General features: G+C 40.3%; 2 protein-coding genes across 31 annotated transcripts; one reads left to right on the forward strand and one right to left on the reverse strand.

The window, feature by feature from the left end:
• Positions 1-1,797: 1,797 nt before the first annotated feature.
• Positions 1,798-15,759, reverse strand: LOC104146076 (tRNA selenocysteine 1-associated protein 1-like). Of its 29 annotated transcripts, none has more exons than XM_068931792.1 (11): positions 15,431-15,608; positions 13,876-14,055; positions 12,268-12,343; positions 11,196-11,272; positions 10,973-11,100; positions 10,301-10,432; positions 9,252-9,371; positions 6,865-7,060; positions 6,244-6,289; positions 5,286-5,454; positions 1,798-2,348 (listed from the first exon to the last, which is right to left on the reverse strand). In XM_068931792.1, exons 4-10 carry the CDS (start codon positions 11,223-11,225, stop codon positions 5,318-5,320), a joined length of 789 nt encoding a protein of 262 aa, XP_068787893.1. In that variant the 5' UTR covers positions 11,226-11,272; positions 12,268-12,343; positions 13,876-14,055; positions 15,431-15,608; the 3' UTR covers positions 1,798-2,348; positions 5,286-5,317. The 29 variants fall into 29 exon arrangements, with proteins under 29 accessions (XP_068787893.1, XP_068787891.1, XP_068787888.1 ...); XM_068931790.1 differs by lacking the exon at positions 15,431-15,608 and adding an exon at positions 14,988-15,126; XM_068931787.1 differs by lacking the exon at positions 15,431-15,608 and adding an exon at positions 14,988-15,123 and having other exon boundaries at positions 10,973-11,103.
• Positions 15,171-23,383, forward strand: PAK1IP1 (PAK1 interacting protein 1). 2 transcript variants are annotated; one of them, XM_068931783.1, is made up of 10 exons: positions 15,171-15,338; positions 16,103-16,265; positions 16,890-17,010; positions 17,106-17,180; positions 17,913-17,965; positions 18,450-18,595; positions 18,721-18,818; positions 20,309-20,408; positions 22,069-22,195; positions 22,935-23,383. In XM_068931783.1, exons 1-10 carry the CDS (start codon positions 15,276-15,278, stop codon positions 23,093-23,095), a joined length of 1,107 nt encoding a protein of 368 aa, XP_068787884.1. In that variant the 5' UTR covers positions 15,171-15,275; the 3' UTR covers positions 23,096-23,383. The 2 variants fall into 2 exon arrangements, with proteins under 2 accessions (XP_068787884.1, XP_068787885.1); XM_068931784.1 differs by having other exon boundaries at positions 15,221-15,338; positions 22,763-23,383.
• Positions 23,384-25,327: the final 1,944 nt, after the last annotated feature.

The raw sequence follows: 25,327 nt of genomic DNA on the forward strand, positions 1-25,327 counted from the left end.
GCCGAGCCCCTGCACCCCTCCCCCCTCCGGCCGACCAACCACACGGCGCCCGCCCGTCACTGGCCCGCGCCGCGCGGCCTGCGTCACGCGAGCGGGACGGCCCGGCAGCCCTCGCTCGCTCCCCGCCCCGGGCGCTCTCGGGAAACGTAGTCCGCGGCGGGGCGGGGCCGGCAGCGGGAGAGGAGGAGGAGGAGGAGGACGCGCGGAGCCGGGCGCCCCGGCGGCGCCCGTCCTCCTGCGGAGCGCGGGGGCTGCCTGCGCCGGCACCCGCGAAGGGCGTGAAAATCCCCCCAACTGCAGATGAGCGAGGCCGAGAGCTTCGGAGTTTCAGGCGCCAGGTTCGCGCTGGGCCGGGCAGGGCCCGCGGGCCGCGGAGCGACGCGCTCCCCCGCGGGCTCCGGCCCTCGCGCAGGGGGAGGCTCGCCGGGGCCGGCGCGGAGGCTTCCCTCCGTTAGTCCCAGCGAGCAGGCGAAGGGACGCGTGGAGAAGGTGGAAAGCGAGCTTGAAAAACAGGAGGGGAGGAGGGAAGGCGGTGTGACTTCAGGACCCCACTACAAACTGCGTGTAAGCAAGAAAAACAGCAATCTCCAGGTTTAATGTCATTCATTTTTGGCTAACAGGAACCACGTGAAAAAAGATAAGCTTCAACCTAGCTTTCTCTACCTCAAGACAAGATGGGTTTTCATTACACGTTGGAAACATGTAAAATATTTTAGTTTCTTATGAAACTTTATGCTATGAAAAGTTAAAAATTGAGAAAGATCTATGGCTCTATGCCTTATTCGGTGCACTGATGGTGCACTTATTTGGCCCACTCTGTTAACAATGGAGCTGAGCAGCGACTCTCAACCACTCAATGTAAAAGTCAATGAAAATGTTTCATCACCCAAAACGCAACACAGAAGGCAATAAAAAAGTTTTTCTCGTGCAGTGATGTAGAACAGAGACTGTGGTCACTGAGTCTATCACAGATACTCAACAATGAAAGACAGACCCATAATACAGTATTTCACAACCCCTTTCACCCATCTCCACCAAAAAATAAAAGCAGTCATCACAGCAAACACCTTAAGAAAAACCTTATCAAACTCAAGGGTTTAGGAGAACTCCCACCAGTAAGGGTAGTTCTGAAGGCCTCAAGAAAAGCAACCCAGTGGCAGCAGTCCTTGCTTTTAGGAGGAATCTTACTTGGGATTTTTGCACCGTAAAGTCTTTGCTTCTTGCTTCATATTGGAACTTTTCAACCTTGCTGGTATCTTCCCAACTCTCTGGCTTTGCCAGCTCTCAGTCCACTTATTAGTCCTTAGTCCTGCCTTCATGGTCATCCAGATCAGATGACACTTCTGAAATCCCAGTGGAGTGGAATTACTTTCTAGGTATTTCTCCCCATAAACCGGACCTGCAGAACTCTGGTCTCTTCCTCTCCTCCCCTACCAGTATAACTACAGTTGTGTGTCCAGTAGGATGCTTTATGCCAGCCAGGACAAGGAACACATGGATTTAGAAGGCACCTGTAAGAACCACCTGATCTCTTGTAAGCTGCTAGTGGATTACATTTGCAGACCAATTCTACTGCAAGGCTCTATTTCCACAACATACAGGTCAAAAAAAAGTTTATAGCAAAATAATCAAAAGAGATCTACATCAGTATCATCAACAAAATACAAAGAAGGTAACATGTTAGCCTGAATTTTTCATTGTTTTCGCCAAGGAATCAATTACTGCGCTAAATTGCGCTTCTGCTAGGAGAAGGGTATCAGGACAGACTTTCATTACGGGAAGAACAAGCTTCACAAAGGGATAAAAATTGTGCCTTTTAATAACGGTCATTTATCAGTAGTAATGCCGACTTCTAAAAGCCTATCTGCACAAAGATTTGACTAAAGTTACTCCTACAGTGGACACTCTTAAGAGATGCTCCATTTTAAAATAAGATTCTCTTTCTCATGTATGCTAAGTATATTAAGAGAACCTGAAACAAGGTTTCCTCTTCCAGATGAGCATCCAAGGCAGCTACACTGCAACTTTTCTCTGTAAATTCATATGCTACTTACTTTACTTACATTTTACTTATTTAGAACAATTTCTATATAGTGACATGCACTTAATGACACTTATTCAGAAATGCTTGCAGGTGTACTCAAATGAACAATGTCTATTAACATGAGTCACTGGAGTTGAATAAGCATCGTTTAAAATGAGCCAAAACAAAAGGCAAAGGCAAAACAAAAAAAAAAATCCAGCGGAATGAGAGGGATCATCAGCATTTGATGAATCTTCCCTGTGAGTTAGATCTGCAAGTTTACTTTGAGGTAGTGCTAGAAAGAAGCTGTTGGTCCAAGAGCATCCTGCAAAAAGAAACAGTAATGGCTTAAGTAACTCTTTACCCTTTTTGTCCTGTTTCTTTTTCCCTGCTCACAACTGTAGGATCAGTAACCCCTCATACCACTGTACTAAAGCCATTCTTTTCAGAGCAGGGATAGGAAACGTTAAAACCACTGTTCCAGAAGAAACCAGCAAATCTTGAGTAAAGGCACTGTCTACTGCAACTAGGTACAATGAAAAAAGTTTATGAAAGTATTCCTGGATAGTCTTACAAAACACTTTCATTAAGCTTGAAGAAAAAAAACTTTCATATGGATAAAATGGAGACAAAACAAAGAACCAGAAGCAGTGAGACATGGTGGTGTTGAAAAAGTTGCTTCTAAGTTTTTTTGTTTGTTTTTTAAGGAAAGCTCCCACTGCAATCACATATTTGTGGAACTGATAGCAGACACCCCTATGATGCGTTCAAGCCTTTGTGTAAGCCAGCTAATATGTTGGTAATTGTAAAACAGCTGAAAGTTTGTTAGCGAGTGTAAATTGTGTGAGTGTGGTGGCTATGGACTGAGACTGTATTGAGGTTCATATGCAGTGGTGCTGTCACTGTCAGACTAAGTGAAATTACATAGCTACTTGGGCCCCACATTACACAGTTCGCGCATTATGGATCAAACTCTCAACGGCCAAAATTCAGCATAGATACTCTAGAGCAATCAGTCAGCATTCCTAATGGGCCAACACATATTATTGGATTTTTAATTGATAGCACAGAAGATTTCCACAGACTACTTACTGGAATGTAACTGCAGTGTTAAGCAGTACTATGCAAGCCACTTCAAGCAGCACGTAACTCAGGCACAGAGCTGGAAGCTGCCCTCCTTCCTACGTATCCTTGCTGCTCATGGTGATAGCACCTACTAGCTTCAAAATCCTTTGTGCAGCAGAGCAGCTTTTAATACTAAGCTCAAGCACCACAGCTATGCGTTAAAGTTGGCATCAGAAGTTCTTCCAGGCTTTCAAAGCTTAACACTCCCATTCAAATTCAAGGAGCTTACATTTACCATCTCGACAGTTCTCCCCTCAGTCTCCTAAAACAATTCCATACATGCATGCAGGCAATCCCTTTCCTACCCAGTCAGATTCTCCTCACCCCATCTATTTCACTTCCACCTTCCAGCAAATTCTCATAAACGTGTTCCTCACCATCACCTGTCAAAGACTCCCAGTTCACACAGTGGAAGTGCCCAACAAATCCCTCTTCCCAGCTACCTGGCAACTAGCTCTTCCCAAAAAAGGGAGAGAATTGCTGACAATCTGTGATGCCACTCCCCTTGCCAACCTGAGGTTCTTTGCCTTCCAACTGTTCCTACATGTAACTCTGCAAAACCAGAAAAACAGAAGATCCCACAGTACTCAGAAAGCCCTGTCTGTTTTAAAATGTTTGCACCTGATGGCAGGACTAACTTCTGTTAGGAATATTTTCATAAACGGTGAAGAGAGCAGAGGGAGTTTCTGGTCAGTAGCTAGAAGTAACAGGCCAGTATTACCAAAGTGATTCCATAGAGGATTTGTTTTACATTTAAAAACTGTACCTAGCTAATGATCACCACTTTCATTATCATCATTAGAAGGCCAGAAAAATGGATTCCTGTAACTAACAGTTGTGTTTCAGATTGTCCCCAAAACACACAAAGCAGCAGCAACATGTCTTGACTGGTTTTAGTTGCTTCTGCAGCTATTATTCATGCTGAATTCTGCCTCAAGCCTAAGTTATTTATTACTATACATTGTTTAATAGCAAATACTTTTGCCTGTACGTTGTTAAGTAGTCTGTGACCACAAAATAATTCATGCTTTTCAAGATGAGGACAGTTTAACAGTAAGGAAATCTTCTGATAGAGATGGCCAACTTAAAGCAGAACTCTGCTCATTATCATCTCCCCTACTCTTTCAACTTCAATACTGAAGACTGGCACCCTACTGAAAACCTTAACACCTCATTATTACAAAAAATCAAAACAAAACCCTTTTGATGTTGGCACACAGAATCTGATTGTCAGGAAGACTGATCCAGCTGTGGAGATTAGGACAGGGTACAACTTATTTACACCAAAGGCACAAGAAGTTGTTAATGGAGTTTGTTGTTGGCGGCAGTGGGTTATTTTTCTTCCTTTAAACTAGGAAGCAATTTTCTCCATGAAATTTTAGGTTTAACAACATGTATTCATGTTATAGTAGTTTTTGTGGTAAAGCATCAGCTGAGAAGGCTACAGCAAGAAGGGCAGGAGGAGGCTTTAGGGAAAAGCTGAATGCTGGGGCATAGATGGTCAGCTAGGAACATCCTTAGTTCATGGAATACTTGCAGCTGGGGGACCCAGAAGTTTGCACTTCTATCAGTTTAACATACTATACTACAAAGTAATTTTAACAGACTAGCAGATCCCAACAGTACCATAGTTAGTGCCAACAGACTGCAGAAGACACAGCGGCCATCAGTATCCCCATAGGAAACCCTGGGAACATCTCCTAAATATACTTTTACCTAAACAAGCACATTAAAGAGCTTGTAAGAAGTTATCTAAGAAATCTAGAAAACTAGAAGAGCTAGTTTTTGTTCATGGCCTGATGCCCGTTTCAAATTAATGACAGATGAAATACAGAATTTAACTGGGCATAGTAAAGGTAAGCCAGAAGAGAATGTGCTGCACACATGTAAGAGTAAAATCCCTTGCTGGCAGGTTTGCAGAAACAAAATTTTATTTACACAGGCAAGTCTATCTTTAGACCCCATTTAACTCTTTACATTTCTAGAATATTTACATGATTTCAAGATGCTTCGAGAGTAGAGTGATGAACAAAAAAGATTACAGGATCTGTCAAAAGCATAGCAAAAAAACCCAACTTATCATTGTGCTTTAAAACTTATGATCTAGAGTAATGTAGGAGAAATGTAGTTTTAGCACCTTGGTCATAACGGTCATGCTATATAAGACACTTAAATAGCAAAGGGGATGTCAGAAGTGACCGTATCCAGAGGTTGCCAGTGACAATTCATGAGCGAATCATAAAGTTCTTCACTTGTCTCCATAAACTGTCTGTTCATTTCATCAATATCCAAGTGAAGTTGTGGATCTGAAAATAAAAGTCTGGTAAGTACAAGTATTTGACTTCAGAGAGGCACATGAAAAACTGAAGTAAGTGCTGAATAAAACATGTTTTAAAGTTAGTACTTTATTTAATAAAATTAAACCTGCTCATTCCTCCCAAAATTATGACAAACTTCACACAATCCCAACTTCTTTAGAATTTCTTGTATTAGAATGCTAAGACTACATTAGTATTTAAACTAATTTAAGGATAGATTTAGGGAAAACCTTCATGGTTTAAAATCAGTTAAGTCATTTCTACTACTTTAATAAAGTTTATCCTGTGTAACATATTAAACACTGACAAAAGACATCTCAGTGGGAAGCACTGCTCCAGAACCTTCATATACAAACAATCAAGTTTGGTACCAAATCTTTTAAGTACAAGCTGGATGTTCATTTTAGCACATGCAAGATAAGCTTTTACCTCAGAGTTTGGAAGCAGAATTATTGCCTATTAATGAATATTTAATACAGAATCTGCCTAGCAGAATCTAGTACAGAGATGTCAAATTCTGTATTAGACCATTTTGGAAGGAGACTGAAGGTAGCATTAAGAGAAACTACTGTGTTGTTACTGACAGCGTCCCCTTTTACCTGACGTATAAGGTAAGCTATATCAACCCCAACTCATATTAGCTACTCCCCACAGAAGACCTCAGTGCATGAGTTATCTTCCTGAGTTTCCAAGACATACCTCAAATAGAAGTTGGCTCATATTGTTAAAAGGCATAAGTATGGCTAAATTCAAACTTAATGATATAATCATCATTACCTTCAATTATTAGGTCATCATTGATTTCAGCCATAGCTGAAGTCTCCTGAAATAAACAAGGAAGTGCTCATAGCAATTTAATCGTAAGCCATTTCAGAACACATCAAAAGTTCAAAGTAATTTTGAACTTATGTTCACACAACCACCGTCATCTCCCAATCCCAAGTTGTTCCCTCCTCCTTCAACTACAGGAATAGCCAGCTTCTTTACAAGAGAAGACCAAAAGTATAGTTCAGGTTGGAAAGGACCTCTGGAGGTCATTTTAGATCAACCAATTTATCAGCCCTAAGACCATATTACACTTTAATTCTTTGCTTTGCTACAAGCAAATTAAATCAGAAAGACAACAGGAATAGGAGGAACACCATGATTTTGTATGTCAAAACAATTATTTAGTATACGTGAACAACACATAGTAACAAGTAACTATAGAGGTACTGCCTAAGCACTTAATCACACAGATACCTCGAAACAAAGCCTGCTATTCTAGCCCCTGCTTCACACTAAGCAAAAAGCATTATTTCAGTTTCAAGACTTCATTTTTTTGCTCCAATTTACACAATTTATATCATTTACTATTTGCGGAATTTATTCTTTAACGCAAGTTTGTAGTATCTTTACCTCAAAAACAGCTGGAGCCATAACAGCATCTCCTAAAGAGCAGTCTCCAACAGCTTGCATGCTATCATAGGGAGCATAGGAGCCATAGTTGTAATCAGCATAAGGATCATAACTCCACTGTGAGTAGTAGTTCTGATAATCTTGGTAATAATCATTATAGTTATACGACTGGTACCGCTGGAATTCTGCTTTCAGCCTGAAACATTAAAAGTTATATACAGTTAGAGTTTCAGAACAATAAGCTTTAAAACCAATTCTGAAGTTAAGCAATTTGCCAGTTTATGTACTTCAGAATTTAAAAGGAAACATTTGTTAAAAATAGCTGCCTAGGTGACAGTGAGAAAGTCATGGCATAAGGCCTCATGTTTATACAGAGGCAAACACTCTCACTTTAGCCAATACCAAAAGTAATTATTTTCCTGGATTAACTCTAGATCCATGGCACTATTATCTCTATCCATTTAAAATATTTTTTAGTATCAGTAAAAGCAAGCTGCTACTAAATCTTTGTGCTCTGCTAAAAACTAATTGATTAAAACCAGGAGGTGTTTAGCAAGCACAGCTGCTTTAGAAGCGCATTCGTTCTTAATTAGCCCTTCTATCTTTTGTTTGGTTAATTACTAAATCTTATTTCCAGAAACAGTGAGCCAAATTAGATTATCTGTTTCAGAGGAGCATCTGATGCTGCCTGCCAGTGTGCCATGTCTACTTCCACCCCTCTGTTTTATCCTCCACAAAGCATCCTTCAGTAATTGCCAAAATTTGTCAGGTGAAGTCTTTTTTTGTTTTTTTTTTTTTAAATCATTGCCACTATCCAGTGTGAAGCCAAATCAGTAGTAAAGTTACAAAACACATTGGTTCTTAAGAACAAAGGACCAGTTTATTAGTTTTCACCACTCTTATGTCCCAAACAGATATTCTCTGAAGCAACTTCAGACTACTGACAGCAATCAAGGCACAAGTGTTATCTGCACTAAAACTGAGGTATACTGAATAAAATTCAGAAAAAACTCAGCTGCACATTCCGAAAAAATCCTTTATGTTTAGACATTTCTTCACCAATTCAGCAGGAGACCTCCTGTGTTTCCAGTGCCCAATTCCTCTGCATCCCCAACAGAAGAGACAGGTTTAGACCTGCCTTTTGTCAAGGACACAAACTAAAGGAATTCACAAATAGTTTCTAATTTAAGTGGGCACTAGTAACAAACTGCTCTGATGGCTGGATATTTTGACACTAGGAGAGCACAGAACTCAGCCATTCAGAAGTGGATACAAATTAATGTGTATTTTACTATGACAGTAAACTTATGTCATTATTGTAAAGCCACATATGCATTCTAATAAAGAGGCATTTTATTATCTTGCTACTGCAGTAAACAAACAACTAGATAGCATATCCAAGTCTTCTGCTTCTAACTTCTCTCCCCATGCATACACTTCTGTAAGAAAGAAAAATCTCAAAACAATCAGCATTGCTCTGGCTAGCAGAAGTGGAGAAACATGTTTCTTCATGACCTATTCTTGCTTTCAAACTCACTTAGTCACCAGACCAATTCTGGACAGCGCCCTCTTCAATAAAAGCATTTCCATTCTTATGTAAAGAGGTAACATTTGCAGCATTACACAAGATAAGGACAGAAACAAGGGTTTATTTCTGCTGTTTAACAGAACATGCAAGCTAACCTCTTCAATACTCAGGACTTTATAAACAACTTCAATTTTGTCTGTATCCTGGATCACAGTTTATCAAATTTGGTATCAATTCCGTAACTGGTCAGATCGCCTCAAATGACTGACGGATAAAGAACTGAGAAGGCAGAGTAAAAAGCCTCTCGAACGATAGGGATATAAACTTTAAACTCCCTACTGCCCCAACTTCGGAAAGCAAAGAACATTACCAGAACAGTTTGTGTTGAGCACCATTTCCTTTTCCTTCTTCCCCCTATATGCATGTGTTTTTCCAGTGAAAGAGTTCCTTCCTCTCCCAGCCTGCTGGGAAACTAGTGATGTGCTACTACCTAGAATACAAGACCTCAGGCATACAAAACCCTACATTAACTTGTCATCCTTTTACCTTCTTCGTGCCTAAACCCTGAGAATATTTATGAATGCATTCACCTTTGCTACTAGGAGAAACAAGACTGGTCACAGCAACAGCTAAGCCTATGTTCCAGAACCTGGAATCTACCTCTCTCCCAGCAATCCTGAAAGAGGTAGATGAATCCAGGGAGTCAAAACATAATATATGGAACAAAAAACAAAAACAAAAAAGCAGAAGTAGACTGCATCACATGTACAGTCGTTACAGCAAGTGAGACAGACTATGAAGGCAGAGCTACAAGAATCTGATTTAGAACTACTGTATCAATGCACAGCTGGTTGGTTACCTTTTAGAAATTCCTATGCTCAGCCGAATTCGTTTTCCCCCCAGACCTGGCGCATTCTGGCAGTCTTGCAGTGCCCTCATCTGATCACCTTGTTCACCAAATCTGACAAAGGCATACCCTCTACAATTTTCAAAAGGGAGAAAACAAAAATTCTAGTATGCGTAACAGTTACAAAACCAATTAATTTCTGTCTTCTACAAAAAAAATGATAGTAACTACTAGAGCTTCTGTTACTGAACTCAGCCTCTCCAGCATGTGCATATGCACAGTGTTCTCACCAAATCAAAAACTTGGGCCAGAAGGAAACAGCTTGTTCCTTGATAACATTAAGATGTAACCAGCTGAGAGCCAGCACAAACAATACGCTCTTTTTAACTGCTTATCTAGGTAACTAATCAGATTCTATACTTCTGCATATACAGCAGTTATTAACCAACTATCACTATACAGCACTAACTTTTTTTTTTTTTTTTTTACTTTAAATGTGCTTTCTCTTAAGTTTGAGCATGCCTATTACAGCCAGCACTGTCAGAACAGCAAACTCACTCATCCCTGCCTGATTCACTGCACAGCCAGTTGAGCTTCCACTAGGCTTTATTTACTACTAGTAGTACTACAGGTTCAGCCCTCCAACCCCATCTACAATTTGCCAGGCCTTATTCTTTTCTCACACATGTAAAGGTGGAATTCTTTTGTACTGCAGATGACTAAGCAGACACACTGCTGTATGTGAGCAGAGCAGCATTGATTTTAATGCACAGCTCTACCCCCTCCCACCACTTAGGTTTCCTTGCATGCAGACATGCATACGGTTAAATTGAAGTTTATCCTATTCCTAAAACTAATTTCAAAGTTTTAGTAACGTGAGCATCTTTGTTGTCAAAAGTGTAATGCTAAAGACTAATCCCTGCTCTGCTCTCTCCCTGCCTCAAAGGGGAGAGGGGGAAAAAAAAAAAAAAAGAAAGCAGAAAAAGTTCAGGTGCAGGTGCTTGTACATTAATTATAGAAGCAGACATACTGACAGCACTTCAAATTTGCTTAGAAGTTACCTGGAATATCCCAGTAGATCCGTTGCTATTTTGCAGTCAATACATGAAGGGTACCTCTTCAGGAAATAGTCATAGAGCTGGAAGTCATCCACTTCTGGGGTAAGCTCCCCAACAAATATTGAATAATCCGGTCTTAAACAAAAAAAAAATGTTTTAAGACTAAGATGCCAAACAGATATACAGCCACTTATCACTGGACAATTAGGGAGACAAATCTGACGAAAACATTAACTGAAAGACTGTATTTTGAGGAATGTACTGAAATGCAGTGCCATCACTACAGCATAAAGCGCCCGGTTTCCCTGGGTCCATTCTACTGCTTGAGCAAAAATCACTTCAAATTAGAAGATGCTTTTTAAAAAGCCCAGTTTTTACTGTCTACAAGCAAGAAAAATGGAGGTACAAAAGTTTCAAGAAAAATTACCTCAGATTACAGTAGTAATTCAAAAAAGCTACCAACATACTGTTCCACTGCTTCTCAGTAACAGTGGGAGAAATGAACTTTCTAAGAAAACTTCATTATTGTATTAGCAGTATATTAACACAAACAATATTTGGTGTACATGCACCAGAAGCACCATTCAAAATTGTAAAGGTAAATGATGGCATTCATTGCTCACTATCAATTTAAGTGTACAGAGGCCAGATATTCTCATTTTAAAAAGACTTTACCTGGCTGAACTACTAACAAACTCTATTCTTCCTGCTTTTATTTTGTTCTTTTTCTTTCGTTTTTTCTGTGGTCCTCTCCACCAGCTATAGGCCTGGAGGCATTCTCTTTTGTTTTTTCCCATTACGTCCTGCTGGGATAAAAAAAACATATTTATAGTATTTAGCCTTATTTACATTCCTCCCTCCCACTCCCCATCACCACAGGTGATTTCCCCATATTCACCTTGCCCTTGAAAGAAGCCTGGGGTCCCATTTCTCCCTCCGCCTCCCATGAGGGAAAGCAGCCTCTGGGGAAAACGCCTGGCAAAAATAACAGAGCCAAAGGATTGCATGAACAGCCATATTCCCCTGACTTGTCAAGCTGGCTAAAGGATGGACAGCTTCTTCTTGGAATTAGGAAAAAAGCAGTTAGCCCTTTGATGTTGGCCAATCCTAAATATTAGCTTAAGGACTGGACTGTGCTCAACTTGAGCTCCAAGACTCACAAGAAACTCTGCAGCAGCTGTGGGAGTGATGAAGAGGCAGATAAAAAAAAATCATCACTCTTGCCTAGAGGGGATCTCAGCTGTCCCTGTCTCCCCTCACCTATGAGTTCTCCTCCTCCTATGGGGGATGCCTCTCCTCACTACTAGCTATGAGTCACTCCCCCAGGCCAGGAACAATGATGGGAGACCAATTAATGGAATATAAGGAGGAGGCAGGCCAGGAACAGACCACTAGCTTGGCTGAGGGAAAATTCAAACCCAGATGCAAGGCCAGGAAGAAACAGGCATAAAAAGTGCCTCTTAAAAAAAAAAAAAGAAAAGAAAAAACACCACAGGAAGTTTAAAAATAAAGCGTGGCAAATACAAGAAAGAGGAGGAAGACAACAGCAGTTAACATAAGTTGCCTCCCTCAATTAAGATTCTGAAGAATGAAGACTTCCAACACAGGGCTCCAAAAATAAGAACAGTAGTTTTCAGCAACTTTTACTTACGCAGACTTCTTCCTCTAGAACACCTCTACATATATCTTATATAGAGAGTGTTGTGCGCAAGATCCATCAGAAGAACTCATGCTCAAATAATCCAAACTGCAAAATTTAACGTTATGCCCCCAACCTAGTTCAACTGATGATTAAGCATCCAGAGGACAACCACCAGTTACCAAATTACCTGAAGGAATCACAGGACTAAAACAATGCCCAACTCAGAGCAAGCTAGCTATTTCAGCTTTACATTTACTATGAATTCTGAGTATGGCTTTGGAATCCGTTTAAGCACTACAAACCTGAAATTCTCACCAAGTGATCTTACCTGGTTCGCCATGGTTCAAAAGTTGTCTTTCTCAAGCAAGAGAGCTGTACAGATATGGTTTATTGCAATCCTTCAGCTGAAAAAAAGCATGGGGGAAGGGCAAGAAAAAGCATCTTTTAACTTTGAGATGAATTACTTTCATAGATGTTTAGCCTGCCTTAAGTTTTTAGGCTTGTCAATTCAGAACTTAGAAGATCCTTTGTTCTAACTTGTCACTGCTAAAACATTATGTTTAACAGTCCATTAAAAACAGGTTCCGTAGATCAAAACACTACTGTTTTACAACATACAGTAACCAAGTGTACAGATAAAAAAAGGATGCATGGCCAAATGCACTAAGATTAGGAGGCATAGTCACATTTTATTTTTTTATTTTATATCGGGATGGCCTGCCAAATTTTCCCATTGTCCAAAGCAGTTGAAAATGAGAGAACTTCTAGTTCAACCGCACCTTACCACTATTACCAGAATATACACATATGAGAAATTTTTTTTTTTTTTAAAGTATTTTGAAGAGATCTTTTGAAAAAAACAACACAACAACACATAGACTTCAACATGCTTGGTATAACCCTTTAGTTCTTCCTCCCTTTGAGTCAAATTAAGTGTTGATTTGTGCTGCAAGCTACACAGCAAAACAAGCAGTGGTACTTCCTATGTGCTGAGCGTGCAAGAGCAAAAGGAGCAGAAAGAGGGAAGAAGGCACAGTAAGGTGGGCATGATCTTTCTCTGCACCTTTACCTACGTATCTCTTCTGCCTCTTCCATACACACACATTTCACTTGCTAATTTACCCAGCTAGTTAGTTAATAATAGTTACTACTATTAAAATTCTGGATACACTTCACACCACACATTTGTTATTGCTTTCTGATAGCTGTTCATTTTTTAAAGCTTTTTTCCAGACACACATACAAGTCCAATACAAGTCACTGCAGAAAGCTTTTTCCTTTACAAAATATTTTGCACTCCCTTCCACACATGTAGCTCTTCACTGACCGCTACTGATTTTTTTCATCCAACGCTGCTGCTTCAATACAGATTGAGAATTGTTGAAATTTCGATTCCCATTTCCATGCAACAAACTTTGTTATGTATTACGCACAGCTTTGTTATGTATTGTGCACTGGCTACTTATCGTTTTAGGTAAATGTGGACTTAAGAGCGTCTGCAATGCCTTAAAAGGCTGCTCATGCAGGTGCTCACTTCCAAGAACTGATCTGAAATGGCTTAAGCTAACCTGACATAAAATAATCAAATACCAGAATAACTATGTCCGTGTTTTAATCAGGATAAGATGCCTTTCACCTCCATATCCATTCTGAAGCCAATAAACTTTTCAAGTACAAACAAGTCCTTAAATATACCAGCAAGCTTCACTGATATGACCTCTTAACTAAAACTGCCTTTATGAGAAAGGATTATCAGCAGCAACTTTTTTCAGTTAAAAGTTGTCATTAAGGTGCCTACATAGTGATGATCCTCTAATTCGAATCTTATTAAAAAGGAATCACCAACTCCTCCATGCTTTAGCATCTGAGCACTAATTCTTGAATTGAGACCCACATAACACTCATTAATTTTTTTGTTTTTTATTTTTAAACTTACCACTTGTTCTTTGCGCAGATTTAATAGGAGACGCCACACACCACAAAGCAGTTCCACTACAAAGAAAGCTATCAGAAGGCAAGTGATGCAACAGCTTCTTGGTTGCAGTTATCAGACTTCTAAGTACAACACTGTTTTTGTACTCTTTCCCCTTCTGAACTTGATTGTTTGATCTTTTCACTATAAATCAAAAACATTTTAAGCAATCAGAACATCTATTTACATAGTACTTCTGTTATTTTTCTTAACTCTATTTAAACTTAGAAATATCTAGCATTTAAAGGCAGTAGAGCAGCTTTAACCTCCAGAATCCAAACACCTTTTTAATAAGATTACACACCCATCTGACCAGCCTTTTTATTCGTTTTATTATTCGGACTAAAAAAAAACTGGAAAATACGCACGTTCGATGCATATTAAGGTGGATAAAATTATCTATGAATAAAGGTGCTTCTATGAATACAGCCCATCCAACCTCGGGGGGAGGGGGAGAAGCCGCCCCCTTCTGGTGTAGTTTCGCCGACGCCAGGGGCCCCAGCAGCCTGGGGAACCACCTCCGAGCGTTTCTAGCCGGCGCGGTGACCGCGGCCGAGCTCCCGGCGGGCGCAGGCCCGAAACGCGCCGCGCCGTGACGCATTTTTTTATAAGCTACTTAGCACGGCGGAAGGGCCGCGACGCAGCGGGAGGCGAGGCCTCCTCCCCCCCCTCCCGCGCCCCGCCCCGGCCAAACGGGCGCCGAGGCCGCGTTTCCCGTTTGTGTTACACGATAATAATAAAAATAATTAAAAAAAAAACACGCAAAAAAGCCCGCACGGCCCTAACAAAGGCGGCCTCGGCAACCCCACGGGGGTTGGCAGAGCCCTCGCCCGGCCGAGGGGAGGGAGCGATTCGGCCCTGAGGCCGCCAGGCCTCCCCACCCCACAGGCGCAGGCCTGCGGCCGAGCCGCCCGGGAGGCGGCGGCGCTGAGCCCCGGGGGGGGAGGGAGGGGTCGCCCCCCCCCACCGTGTGGCGCAGTAGATGGTCTCGTGCCCTCTTCCGCCGCCGCTGCCGGCCCCCGACCCCCGTGGGGGCGCTCCCCTCCCCCCTTCCCCGCCGCGATCCCGGCACTAACGTCTCTCCTCCTCCGCGTCGCCATAAGGAGCAGCGCGAGCCCCGCTTCCGCCCCGCCAGGACCCGCCGCGCGGGCTGCCCCGCGCGAAGCCTGACCCCGGCCGCCCGCGCCCTCACCGCGCCTCGGCGCGTCCCCTTCCCCCGCCGCCTCACGCAGGCCGCGGGCGGCTCGGCGGGGAAGAGCCCTCGGCGGCGAGAGGCGGGCGCGGCGCGGCTCAGCCGCCCCCCCGGCGCGGGCACAGGCAGCGCCGCGGACAGACCGCGGGCGGGCCTCGAGGTGGCGCCGCCGATGGAGCTGGTGGCGGGTTGCTACGAGCAGGTCCTCTTCGGGTTCGCCGCGCGGCCCGCCCAGGTAGCGCGCTCGCGCGGGGGGGAGGGGAGGGGCGCGCGCGGCGGCCGTTAGCTGCCCCCCAACGGCCGGCCGCCCCTGAAGGAACCACTCACCGGCCCGGCGGCGACAGGTCAACCCTCCTGCCTGCCCCGCGCTGCCGGCCTCCCGATGGGCTTTTAAGGCACCGCGGAGGCGGGGCCGCCTCCCGCAGCCGCAGGCTCGGCCCCTCGTGTGGGAGCCGGCCGGGGCCCCTGCCGCCCCGTCCTGCCCGGGGAGGCGCGACGGTCACCCGAGAGCTGTGGATGCTTCGAGCGCCCGGGAACCGGCCAGCCGCGTCGGTGTTTCGCAAGCTCTTCCTTCTTTAAGTGGGAAGCCTGCGGGAAAAGGGCGGCACGAGGGATGGCACATTGTCTTGTGAGGCCCAGAAGGGCCGGTGCCAGGTGGAGGGCGTGTCTGGAGCCTGCAGTGGTGGAACAAGAGCGAATTTCTCTTGGTTGCTCATGAGATTTAGCTCTGCTGAAGATACTTTTTTACATACAGCTTCATTTAAACCCAACACTGATTACAAGAGATAGTCTGGACATTTAAGTTGCTGGGGCTAATCTAGAGGCACGTTACCTTCGTAAACTCCCATTTAACTTATGACTAAGTGTAATTCCTTTGCATCTGACACATGTACATCTTTGGCTTTTGCTTTAAAACTTACGGCATGATGAAGATGGCTATAGAAAAGCTCACTGCAAAGAGCTTCAGAAAGACCCGTTTATTTTGTATTTCATTTACAGTCTTGGACAGTTGTCCCTGATTTTACCCATCATGCCCACTCTGCCTCATTATCAGCAGTAGCAGTGAATAACAGATATGTGGTCACAGGGAGCAGAGATGAGACAATCCAAATCTATGATATGAAAAAGAAGATAGAGCATGGGGCACTGCTGCAGCACAATGGTAAGGGAGCCTTTCGTCATGCAAAATATAAGGATAGAACCTCACAACTGGAAAACTGCTCTACTTCATGCGCCACCTAAATTATAGCTGGGAAAGAGAGGGGTTAATAACAGTCCAGTTCAACATGTGTGAATGATTTGTAGCTCAATCCTGAATGTCCTTTTTCTCCTGACAACAAGGAAGTACGCGGAACTGGACTGAACAGTCATGGTACATGCATTCAAGTTACGTTTCGTAAATCTGGTGCTTTTGGGAAGCAGCGCGTGCAGTAGATTCAACTATGTGTCAAAAAGGGGGCTTTGACATAAGACCCTTCGTTACCACTGATAGAAGCTGTAGGTTACCTGAGCCACAATTGCTGATTACTGCTATTTCAAAGGAGGGATCAGATGAAGTTCAGATGTATATGGCCAGAGGGGGATGACGGAGCACGTAGACTGAATATAGCAAGGAAGTTCATTTTTTCGTGAAGAAATATTTGGGAAATAATTCAGATTTTCCCAAGAGTAGAGCAGTACTTGGCATGTTTGGATGCTAGAAGCATCTCTGTTAACTATTATGTTCTCTGTGTAGTGACTGTTCAATATGTACAGCGTTGTTAGTAGCACTGATTTTGATTCATAGGCACAGTAACTTGTCTGGAGTTCTATGGTACTGCACATCTACTGAGTGGGGCTGAAGATGGACTAATTTGTATCTGGAACACAAAGAGATGGGAATGCCTGAAATCCATTAAGGCACATAAGTGAGTTTCTTAAATCTGCATATTCATATGAGTTTTCATGTTTATTTTCCTTGTAAATAATAAATGTGGCCAATACATTATTTTATTTTTATCAGGGGGCACGTGACATCTCTTTCTATTCATCCTTCTGGGAAATTAGCTTTGTCGGTAGGAACAGATAAAACATTAAGGTGAGTCGAAACTGATCAAGAAATGCTGAGAATCAAAGTGAAGTAGTTCTTAGTAAATTCTGTGTTTATAAGCATCAATCCCGTTTTAGGCCTAGCCTGTGCAACACTGATGAAACATATTTCAACATAAGGTTACTGGTTTGTCTTTTTAAGTTCTGAGTAACAGCAACATTGAAACTCTTGTCAAGAATTGCTCTTGCTGTTTCTAGCATCTTGCTCTACTCTAACTCTTTATAATCACCAGTAAATGTAAGAACACGTTTTCATTTTAGAACACTATTTGTTTAAGCTTATGAAAGCTGTCAGGTTTTGTTCACTATGAGAAAAGTAATATTTATTTCATTTGGAGTGTGTACATATTGCTGCCTATGTGTGTTTTTTGATATATATATACATACACACGCACACACATGCACACACGTATATATGTGTGTGTGTGTATGTGTATATATGTATATATAAAAATCAAGTTACTTTAACAGAACAATTAGTCTCCTTTTGCAATTTGGCTCTGCATTGCAAACCGTGGTTTACAAAGTAAATAATACAACTTTAGCCATATAGTATGTAAACAAAACACAACATATCAAGTCATCAATTCCTCTTGCATTAAGAAGGTAGTAAAATGCATAGAGGTACTTAAAACCTTCTTTTCAATGCCTACAGCCTTCACTGTAGGTTTCGCTACGCTGTTTTTAACTTGAACGCACATCATCTATTCTTGTCTTTCAGAACTTGGAATCTTGTAGAAGGACGATCAGCCTTTATCAAAAACCTGAAGCAAAGTGAGTTTGTTGGTCTAAATCCATTAAACAGCTAGAATTAGATAGGGGTTTTTTTTTGTTTAAAGGTGAGTGAAGATAAGTAGAATGAATTAATCAACAAGCCAGTTAATTCCAAGCTACTTTGGCAACATCTCTTTTGCACATGCAGAAAAGCGTATGTCCTTAATTGTAACTATTTACTGAAAGGAAAACAGAGTGACACTAAGTAAAAATAGTATTTTCTTCCTTAAAGTTTCATGTCAGGATATTTAAATAAATGTTTTATTTTCTTTATAACTTTTGATAACGAGAAATAAATATTTAAAACCACGGTTTTACTTGTTACCGATTTATTTGAGGTTATTTGATTTTTTTCTTCATCTTTCTCAGGCTGACTTAGAAAGCAGTGTCTAGCAGCTTCTGAAAATTTTTACTTTTAGATTCTATCTACTATAGAATGCAAACAGCTGCATACCTGTGTATATAATTCTATCTGTGTATATAGATGCCCAAATAATTAAATGGTCTCCCAGTGGAGAGAAGTATGTGACCGTGATAACAAATAAGGTGGATGTCTACAAACTTGACACAGCCTCAATCGCTGGCACCATCACAACTGAGAAGAGAATTTCTTCGCTTACATTTATTACAGTAAGTGCAAAAAGAAAGGTGTTGACGTTTATTACAGTAAGCACAGAAAGAAAGGTGTTGGGAAGTAAATTGGTTTGAAACACAGGAATTTAATCACACTTGCATTTCTTTTCTCCTATTCCAAGGATTCTATCCTTGCTATAGCTGGAGATGATGAAGTTATAAGGCTCTTCAACTGCGACTCTCAAAAATGCCTATGTGAATTTAAAGCTCATGAAAACAGGTATTTTATATTTGTTCTCCTATACTATTTAAATATTTATGGCAATGCTGAATAGTCAGTACAGTTCAATGAATTGTAATGTTCAGGATATTTTAGTATTGTTCCTGTTTTAATGTAGAGAGTAAATTTACTTTCTATGTGCTGAATTCAAAATTTGAGACAGACTCGTTTGCTTTTAGTATGAGCAGAAGTACTGTGGTCTCCGTGCAAATTGCAAAAACAGCAGGGTATAGAATCAGAAACAGCAGTTCTAAAATTATGATCTGAAATATGAAATATTTAGCTCTAAATATAAGATCTAAATCTCAGAATAGATCATAACTGAATATATGCCTCAAATATAAAATCTAAATATACTGGCATGGATTTATGTTAATCTTTTTTTCAAGAGGAAGATCCCCTTCCCTTCTTTCCTTCCCAGAACTGATATGCCTTTACAAGTTACCATATCAAAATTTCATGGGACCCTGGGGGAACCTGTAGTGCTTCTGAGGCAGCAGATGACAGTGGCTCCACAGGGTTCCCACCGTTCCGCTGCAAAACTGGACTACAGTAGACAGGCAGACTCGATAATAAGAGGTCTGGTGATGTCCTCCTCTCATATCTCAGTCAGTCCTTGCAGCAGTTGCCCCCTCCACGGTTAAGGGTCTGAATTACCCAGCAGGCCAGGCCCTGCTTGCAGCCTATCCCTGCTAAGAGCCCTGTAATACGACCACAGCCCTGGGGCCATCATGGGACTGCTCAGAAGTTGCCACTGGTGTCTCTTGAACCATAGCTTGGTCACCCTGGTATATCAAAGCTTTGCAATGGGGAGATGGTAGGGAATGAGACCAAAAAGGAGAAGGTTCTACTAAACTATTTGGTTTTGTATAAAATGCATGTGCATGGTTTTTATAAACACATGTATGTGTGTATATATACACAAATGCGTGTGTGTGTTTAATTGTTATTAAAATATTCGTATATATATATTAAACTTTACATCTGTGGTCTATATATTCCTGAGATTGGGCACCTGTATCTTCTGATAAGACCATTAAAGAATGCTTAAGTAGATTTTACAGATTCTGGCTGTATAGGATACACATAAAATAAACCAATTGTACACAGTCCAGACAATAGAAGGGTAATTAGGTATTCTCTGTTGTTGTTGAACACCAAATATTAGTCCAGACACAGATTTTAATTCACCAAAACACAAAAGCATTAGCTGAAATGTCGTTGATGAGGATAAATCTTAGTGTGCGCTTAAAAGTACTAAAGTGTTCTTCTGAATTGAATCCTAACAGCCTAGGAGAGGCAAGTAATCCTACTCTAAATGACAGCATTCAAAACAGATTACCTTTCCAAGTTCTCTCCTGTCATTTGTGGTTTTTCTGTTGGAATTGATTTTTAGACTGTTGCCTATTTATGTTCAATTTCTGTCAGCTTATTGTTCTGAAGTAAACTACCATGCTATAAAGTAACCAAGTATTACATTTTCTTCCCAGAATAAAAGATATTTATAGTTTTGAAAGGGAAGGACAACATGTTATTGTTACTGCGTCCAGTGATGGTTACATTAAAATGTGGAATCTGGATCTTAATAAGGTTGGTTCATTTAACTGGTTGGTAGATTTGTGGAAAAACATCAGACAACTAAAATTGCAGATTGTTCTATTTTAAAGACTAATTTTAAGTCAAGGAAATTTTATTTGTAATCTAGATATCTTGATCTTCCTCCATGTTATGTTCAGCAGAAGATGTATGTTTCTATATGTATATTTGTGTATGCGTCCATGTCTTTGTATCTTTGTAATTTTTTAACAAGCTATAAAAATCTGATCAAATTATGAAGCTCTCATCCTCTCTCTTACGGAAAGTCATGCTTTCCTGTAGACCTGCCTGGCAATCTTATCACTGTCTAATCAGTTACATACGCTCTAAGGATCGCGGTCAACTTCTGTAGTGTTGTTGACTGTTGCTACTCCCGTTAAAAACATAAAACCCAAGGTGTGGGGGTGGTGTTTGTTCACGTGCGAGAAAAAAGTTGTCCTGTTGAAAAACTCAAACTCATGAATGTACAGGGTACTTTTATTTCCTATATTTCCTGAACTTTTCTTTATTTTCCAACAGTTCTGAGTAGCACAGTTGAACAAGGAATCACGCCTTATCTTTAAAGTTTCCTGTGTTTATTGTTTTCCTTTAGAGTGTGTTTTTTAAAATGAAGATTAGATTTTTTGTTTAATGCCTAATCATAAAGGATCTATTATATTCCATTATAAGTATTGTGAACCGTTGCAATACATATCTGTTAACATTTTGTACTTTCTATTTCTAGTCTGAATTTTCCCATGTATAATTTCAACCCCCTTGATGATTTTTATGCTTTTAAGTGCTAGAGTGAAAAATCTATCTTTTCCCTTTGTCTCAAAATTCTGTTCCCCTTCTACGTAATAGACATAGTCATCAAGGCACTCTTTAACCCTCTCTGTAACATTGTCTTTACTTTGACTAAATGTGTGTGGTTTTTTGTTTTTCTTCTTACCATGCTGGCGTAAAGTCTTGTAAAACTGTTTTTGTTACTGCATGGACTGCTCTGTCCAGTTCTGTGAGGAAGAATATCCTATTGCAAATAGTTTCTGATGTCTTGATATTGTTATTCTGCATGTTTGTGGCACTTTATCCCCTAACTGATGCAGCAGGATATTTGCCCGAGTATTCCCAGAGCTGACTGATACAGAAACAGTTAAGAAACTGTGTAGATGCAGATAGATGCAATGGTTGATGGTTGTGCTGGGAACACAGTATGAAGAGATTACTTTTAATCAGCAGCCTTGTCTTTGTGAGGGAGAAAAGGAATCTGATGAAATCACCTAATTCAAATTATTTTAGCTGCACCAAAAAATAGCTATTACTCTGGAGCTTAACTTTTGAACCATTGACAAATTTTACTGTGGACCTGCGCTTCAGCTGCTTGTGCTTTATGTTAAACAACTTGCATGTGCCTGAAACCCACCAATCCTGCTTCTCAGGGTATCCTGTTAAGGTAGTTGGGACTTTTGTATAAAACCACCAGTGAGGAATGATGGATAACAGGACCATAAGAATCTGACCGTTAGCCTGCACAGCATCTAATTCTAAACATCTTTAGGTATCTTACAGTTCTCCAGAAAAGAAATGGAATTCAAATACTTTCTCAAGTTCAAATACTTAAGTAAATTTAAAGGGAAATAAAGTAATGTTTAATTAATCTTTTTTTTTTTTTCAGATTAAAGATATGCCAACTTTACTATGTGAAGTCAATACCAAAGCTAGACTGACATGTCTGGCAGTATGGTTTGACCAAGCTTCAGAAATCAAAGAAAATTCTAATAAAGCCACAACATCATCTCAAGGTAATAGAATTGTGTGTATTTTTAGTTGTTAATGCGACTGTGAAATGGAAGATACTTAGCGGGGGGGTTTTCATACATACACTGGGAAAATTTTGGTAGCGTAAAGAACTGGGTATATGAGACTGGCAAGTGATACAGATATCCTTGCCCATCTAATACTGTCCCAAGCCTGCACGTAGCAATGCCGCATCTATAGAAATACACATAGGAAGATAGACAGAGGGACTGAGTGATGATTTGGGCCTGAGCAATAGTTCATTTGTGTCTAGAAACTGACTGCATGATGTATTGTCACCTAGTTGGAAGTATATGGACCTCTTTGCACTTCTATTCTATGAGAGTTTTTTGTTCCTCCTTGCTGGAATAACATACAGAGGAACACACTGTGAAGCTTTTTAAACAGATATGAAAAGAATAAACAGTGTGATAGAACTGCGTTTCTTGTATGCACATAAACAAAATTCGATCTGAGGCCAATACAGCTGGGCAAACTTAGGAAATCCAGCTCAGTATCTTTTCTTATTTTGTTTTCCTGTGTAGTGATCTATTTACATACTTGCTTTTCAGATTATTTTCATTTCACAGGCAAAACTGGCATAAATGGCACACTCCACTTGAAATACAGAATCATTTTATAGTCTCTCTTTTTTAAAGGGAGATAAAAATAACTCTCTGTGCCACCTTAGACTATAAAGACTGGAAGTAAACACAGTGGATATTTTTTTTTGCCTTTTTTCAGCAAATGAAGATGAGAAGTCATCAATAGTCAGGAAAAAGAAAGTTTGTTGGACGGATAAGAGTGATAAAACACCAAAAAGAGGCAGAAAAATTACTCCCGAGAAGCGAAAATTGGAAACTCCACTGCAAAAGAAGAAAAAGAAACTGAAGAGCTCAGAATGAAGGCAACTACTTTCTTCAATAAAAAGCAAATGGTGGTGTTTCTGTAATCAGTTTTTACGAGGATCTAAACCTTTGACAGAACGTACACTTCTGAAGAGATCTGATGTGTCAAAGTAATGATATCTTTGATGAATTGACTGATCATTTTGGGAAGCACCAAAAGAAGTGGCAAAAATAAATGCGTGAAGTGTAATATTTATATTTTTATATTGACAATATAACAACTTTTTAACTGGCTCTGAAAATGTCAGCAAAAGCAATTAAAAATAACTACAACTGCTACATCAATTAATGTCTGTGTCTCAGTTAACTGCAAATTGAATATGCCTACAATTTTTCATTTTAGTGTTGAAAAAAGGTTACTGTTCCTTTGACTTAGAAATGATCTGCCTTTATCATGCATTACTTTTCCTACTGTAAGAAGGAACACATTTAAATTACTTAAAATATGATGATCACGTTCCATTCATACTTTCATAAAAAGTTTTGCTTTTTACTTCTTGTCATATATATGTAGGGTTTATAAACAAAATGTTTGCTTTTTAACCTTCTATTTCATGCCTTTAATTTTTTTTAAGTCCTTGTGTCCATACATACAGTCTAGGTCCCTTTTTTTCCAGGAGCTGATGTTCCTGATTGAAATGAATGCTCATAAAATGTCTATATAAAGTTTACACCACGTATTTTCAAGAACTTCCCAAATACTAATGATTATGAAATATGGAAAGATTAGCTTTAGGGGGGTCACATGACTGAAATCTTTTATTCAGACGACTATATATAAGTGGAAGAGTTTATATTGAATAGATTTTTCCATTTTCGCCCCTTCCCTTTGATCTAACCTGTATCGTAAAAAAAAAAAAACAACAAACCAAAACTAACATATTTGAAGTTTGTCATGCTGAAAGAATGTCACCCATCTGTTTTGTACTTAAACAAAAAGTGAATTCCTGAACTTATCAGTCAGTGGGAACAGGATTTTATCCTAAGTCTTAACACAAACATACAGTGAGAAAAACAAAGTTGAGATGGAGAGAACAAGGTCAAATAGTTGTACTAAATGTTCTTTATTACTAAAGTGAATCAGAACAAAGCATAACTCCAACCATCTTTTGAAAACAGGAAATAATGACTGCTGTGGTAGTGCAGAAACCATTATTAAAAAAAAAACTTATTTTAAAAGAAATAAATCTACTTATTTATGTGACAAGAGAAAAGGTAGAAAAAATCAGAAAAATGATCAAGCCACATCTAGAGACAGGAATGCAGTCTGTCTTAAGGATATAAAATAGGACACAATTCCAGGCCTGTGTAGGCTCTGACACTGAAGCAAAGTGAGTATCTTCCAGGCTGTTGTGAGATTATTCATGTGGCCATGGCAATATTCTCCTGAAGGTAGATGTCCGTAAACCTTGTGTGTGGCCGTTTCCTTTATTCACATGGTGATCACAACCCCCTGTAGGAGTTAGTTTAATTCAACAATAAAGAGATTTCAGTTGTACCTTAATTTAAACTTACATAGCTTTGAACTTTAGTAATATTCTGAATATATGTGTACACAAACACAGGCAAATAATACAGGACCTAAACCAGTTTGTAGACTTGACAGGAAAATAAACAGATTTTTAATTGACAGGTAGGCTCCCGTGGTGTATAGGACTTGTAATATTTTCTTATTTAAGCTTTGTAAAGTATTTTCAGATATCAATTTTATAGTGTTTATTTTCTCTCTGCTTGACAAAATGGCTGCTACTACTCAAACAATTGCCATTGTTTGAGTTTTTAAATATATGAGCTTATGGCCATGAACATCACGATTTACAGAAACAAGCTCATGCCTGAGCACCGGGAAAAGTCCAGTCTGCACGTTATCTTAAAGATGAAGAAGCAACAAGTCCATGTTCTGGACACCAGAGTTCTGGTTCTAAGTGTTCGACTCTTAATAAATAAATGGTAGACATCTGTGTAAATCTAACACCCTGGGTAGTAGCAAGGAATTATGCATCTCATAGTGGGACTCAGAACAATTAGTGAGCTGAGCAGGAGGCATGGAAGACAACAGCTTTTACAGTGAAATACAGAAATACTCATGTTTTGTATACCTTGAGTGAATGTCCAACTATTAACCAGCAGTTGGCAATTTTTTTTCTCTTGTGCACATCTTCCTTTCCAGAACATTTTCCATTCTTGTTTTCAGGGAATGATAGAGAGGAGACAGCAGGGCAGGGAGAG

Source organism: Struthio camelus, chromosome 2 (genome assembly GCF_040807025.1).
Source record: "Struthio camelus isolate bStrCam1 chromosome 2, bStrCam1.hap1, whole genome shotgun sequence".
NCBI lineage: Eukaryota > Metazoa > Chordata > Aves > Struthioniformes > Struthionidae > Struthio > Struthio camelus.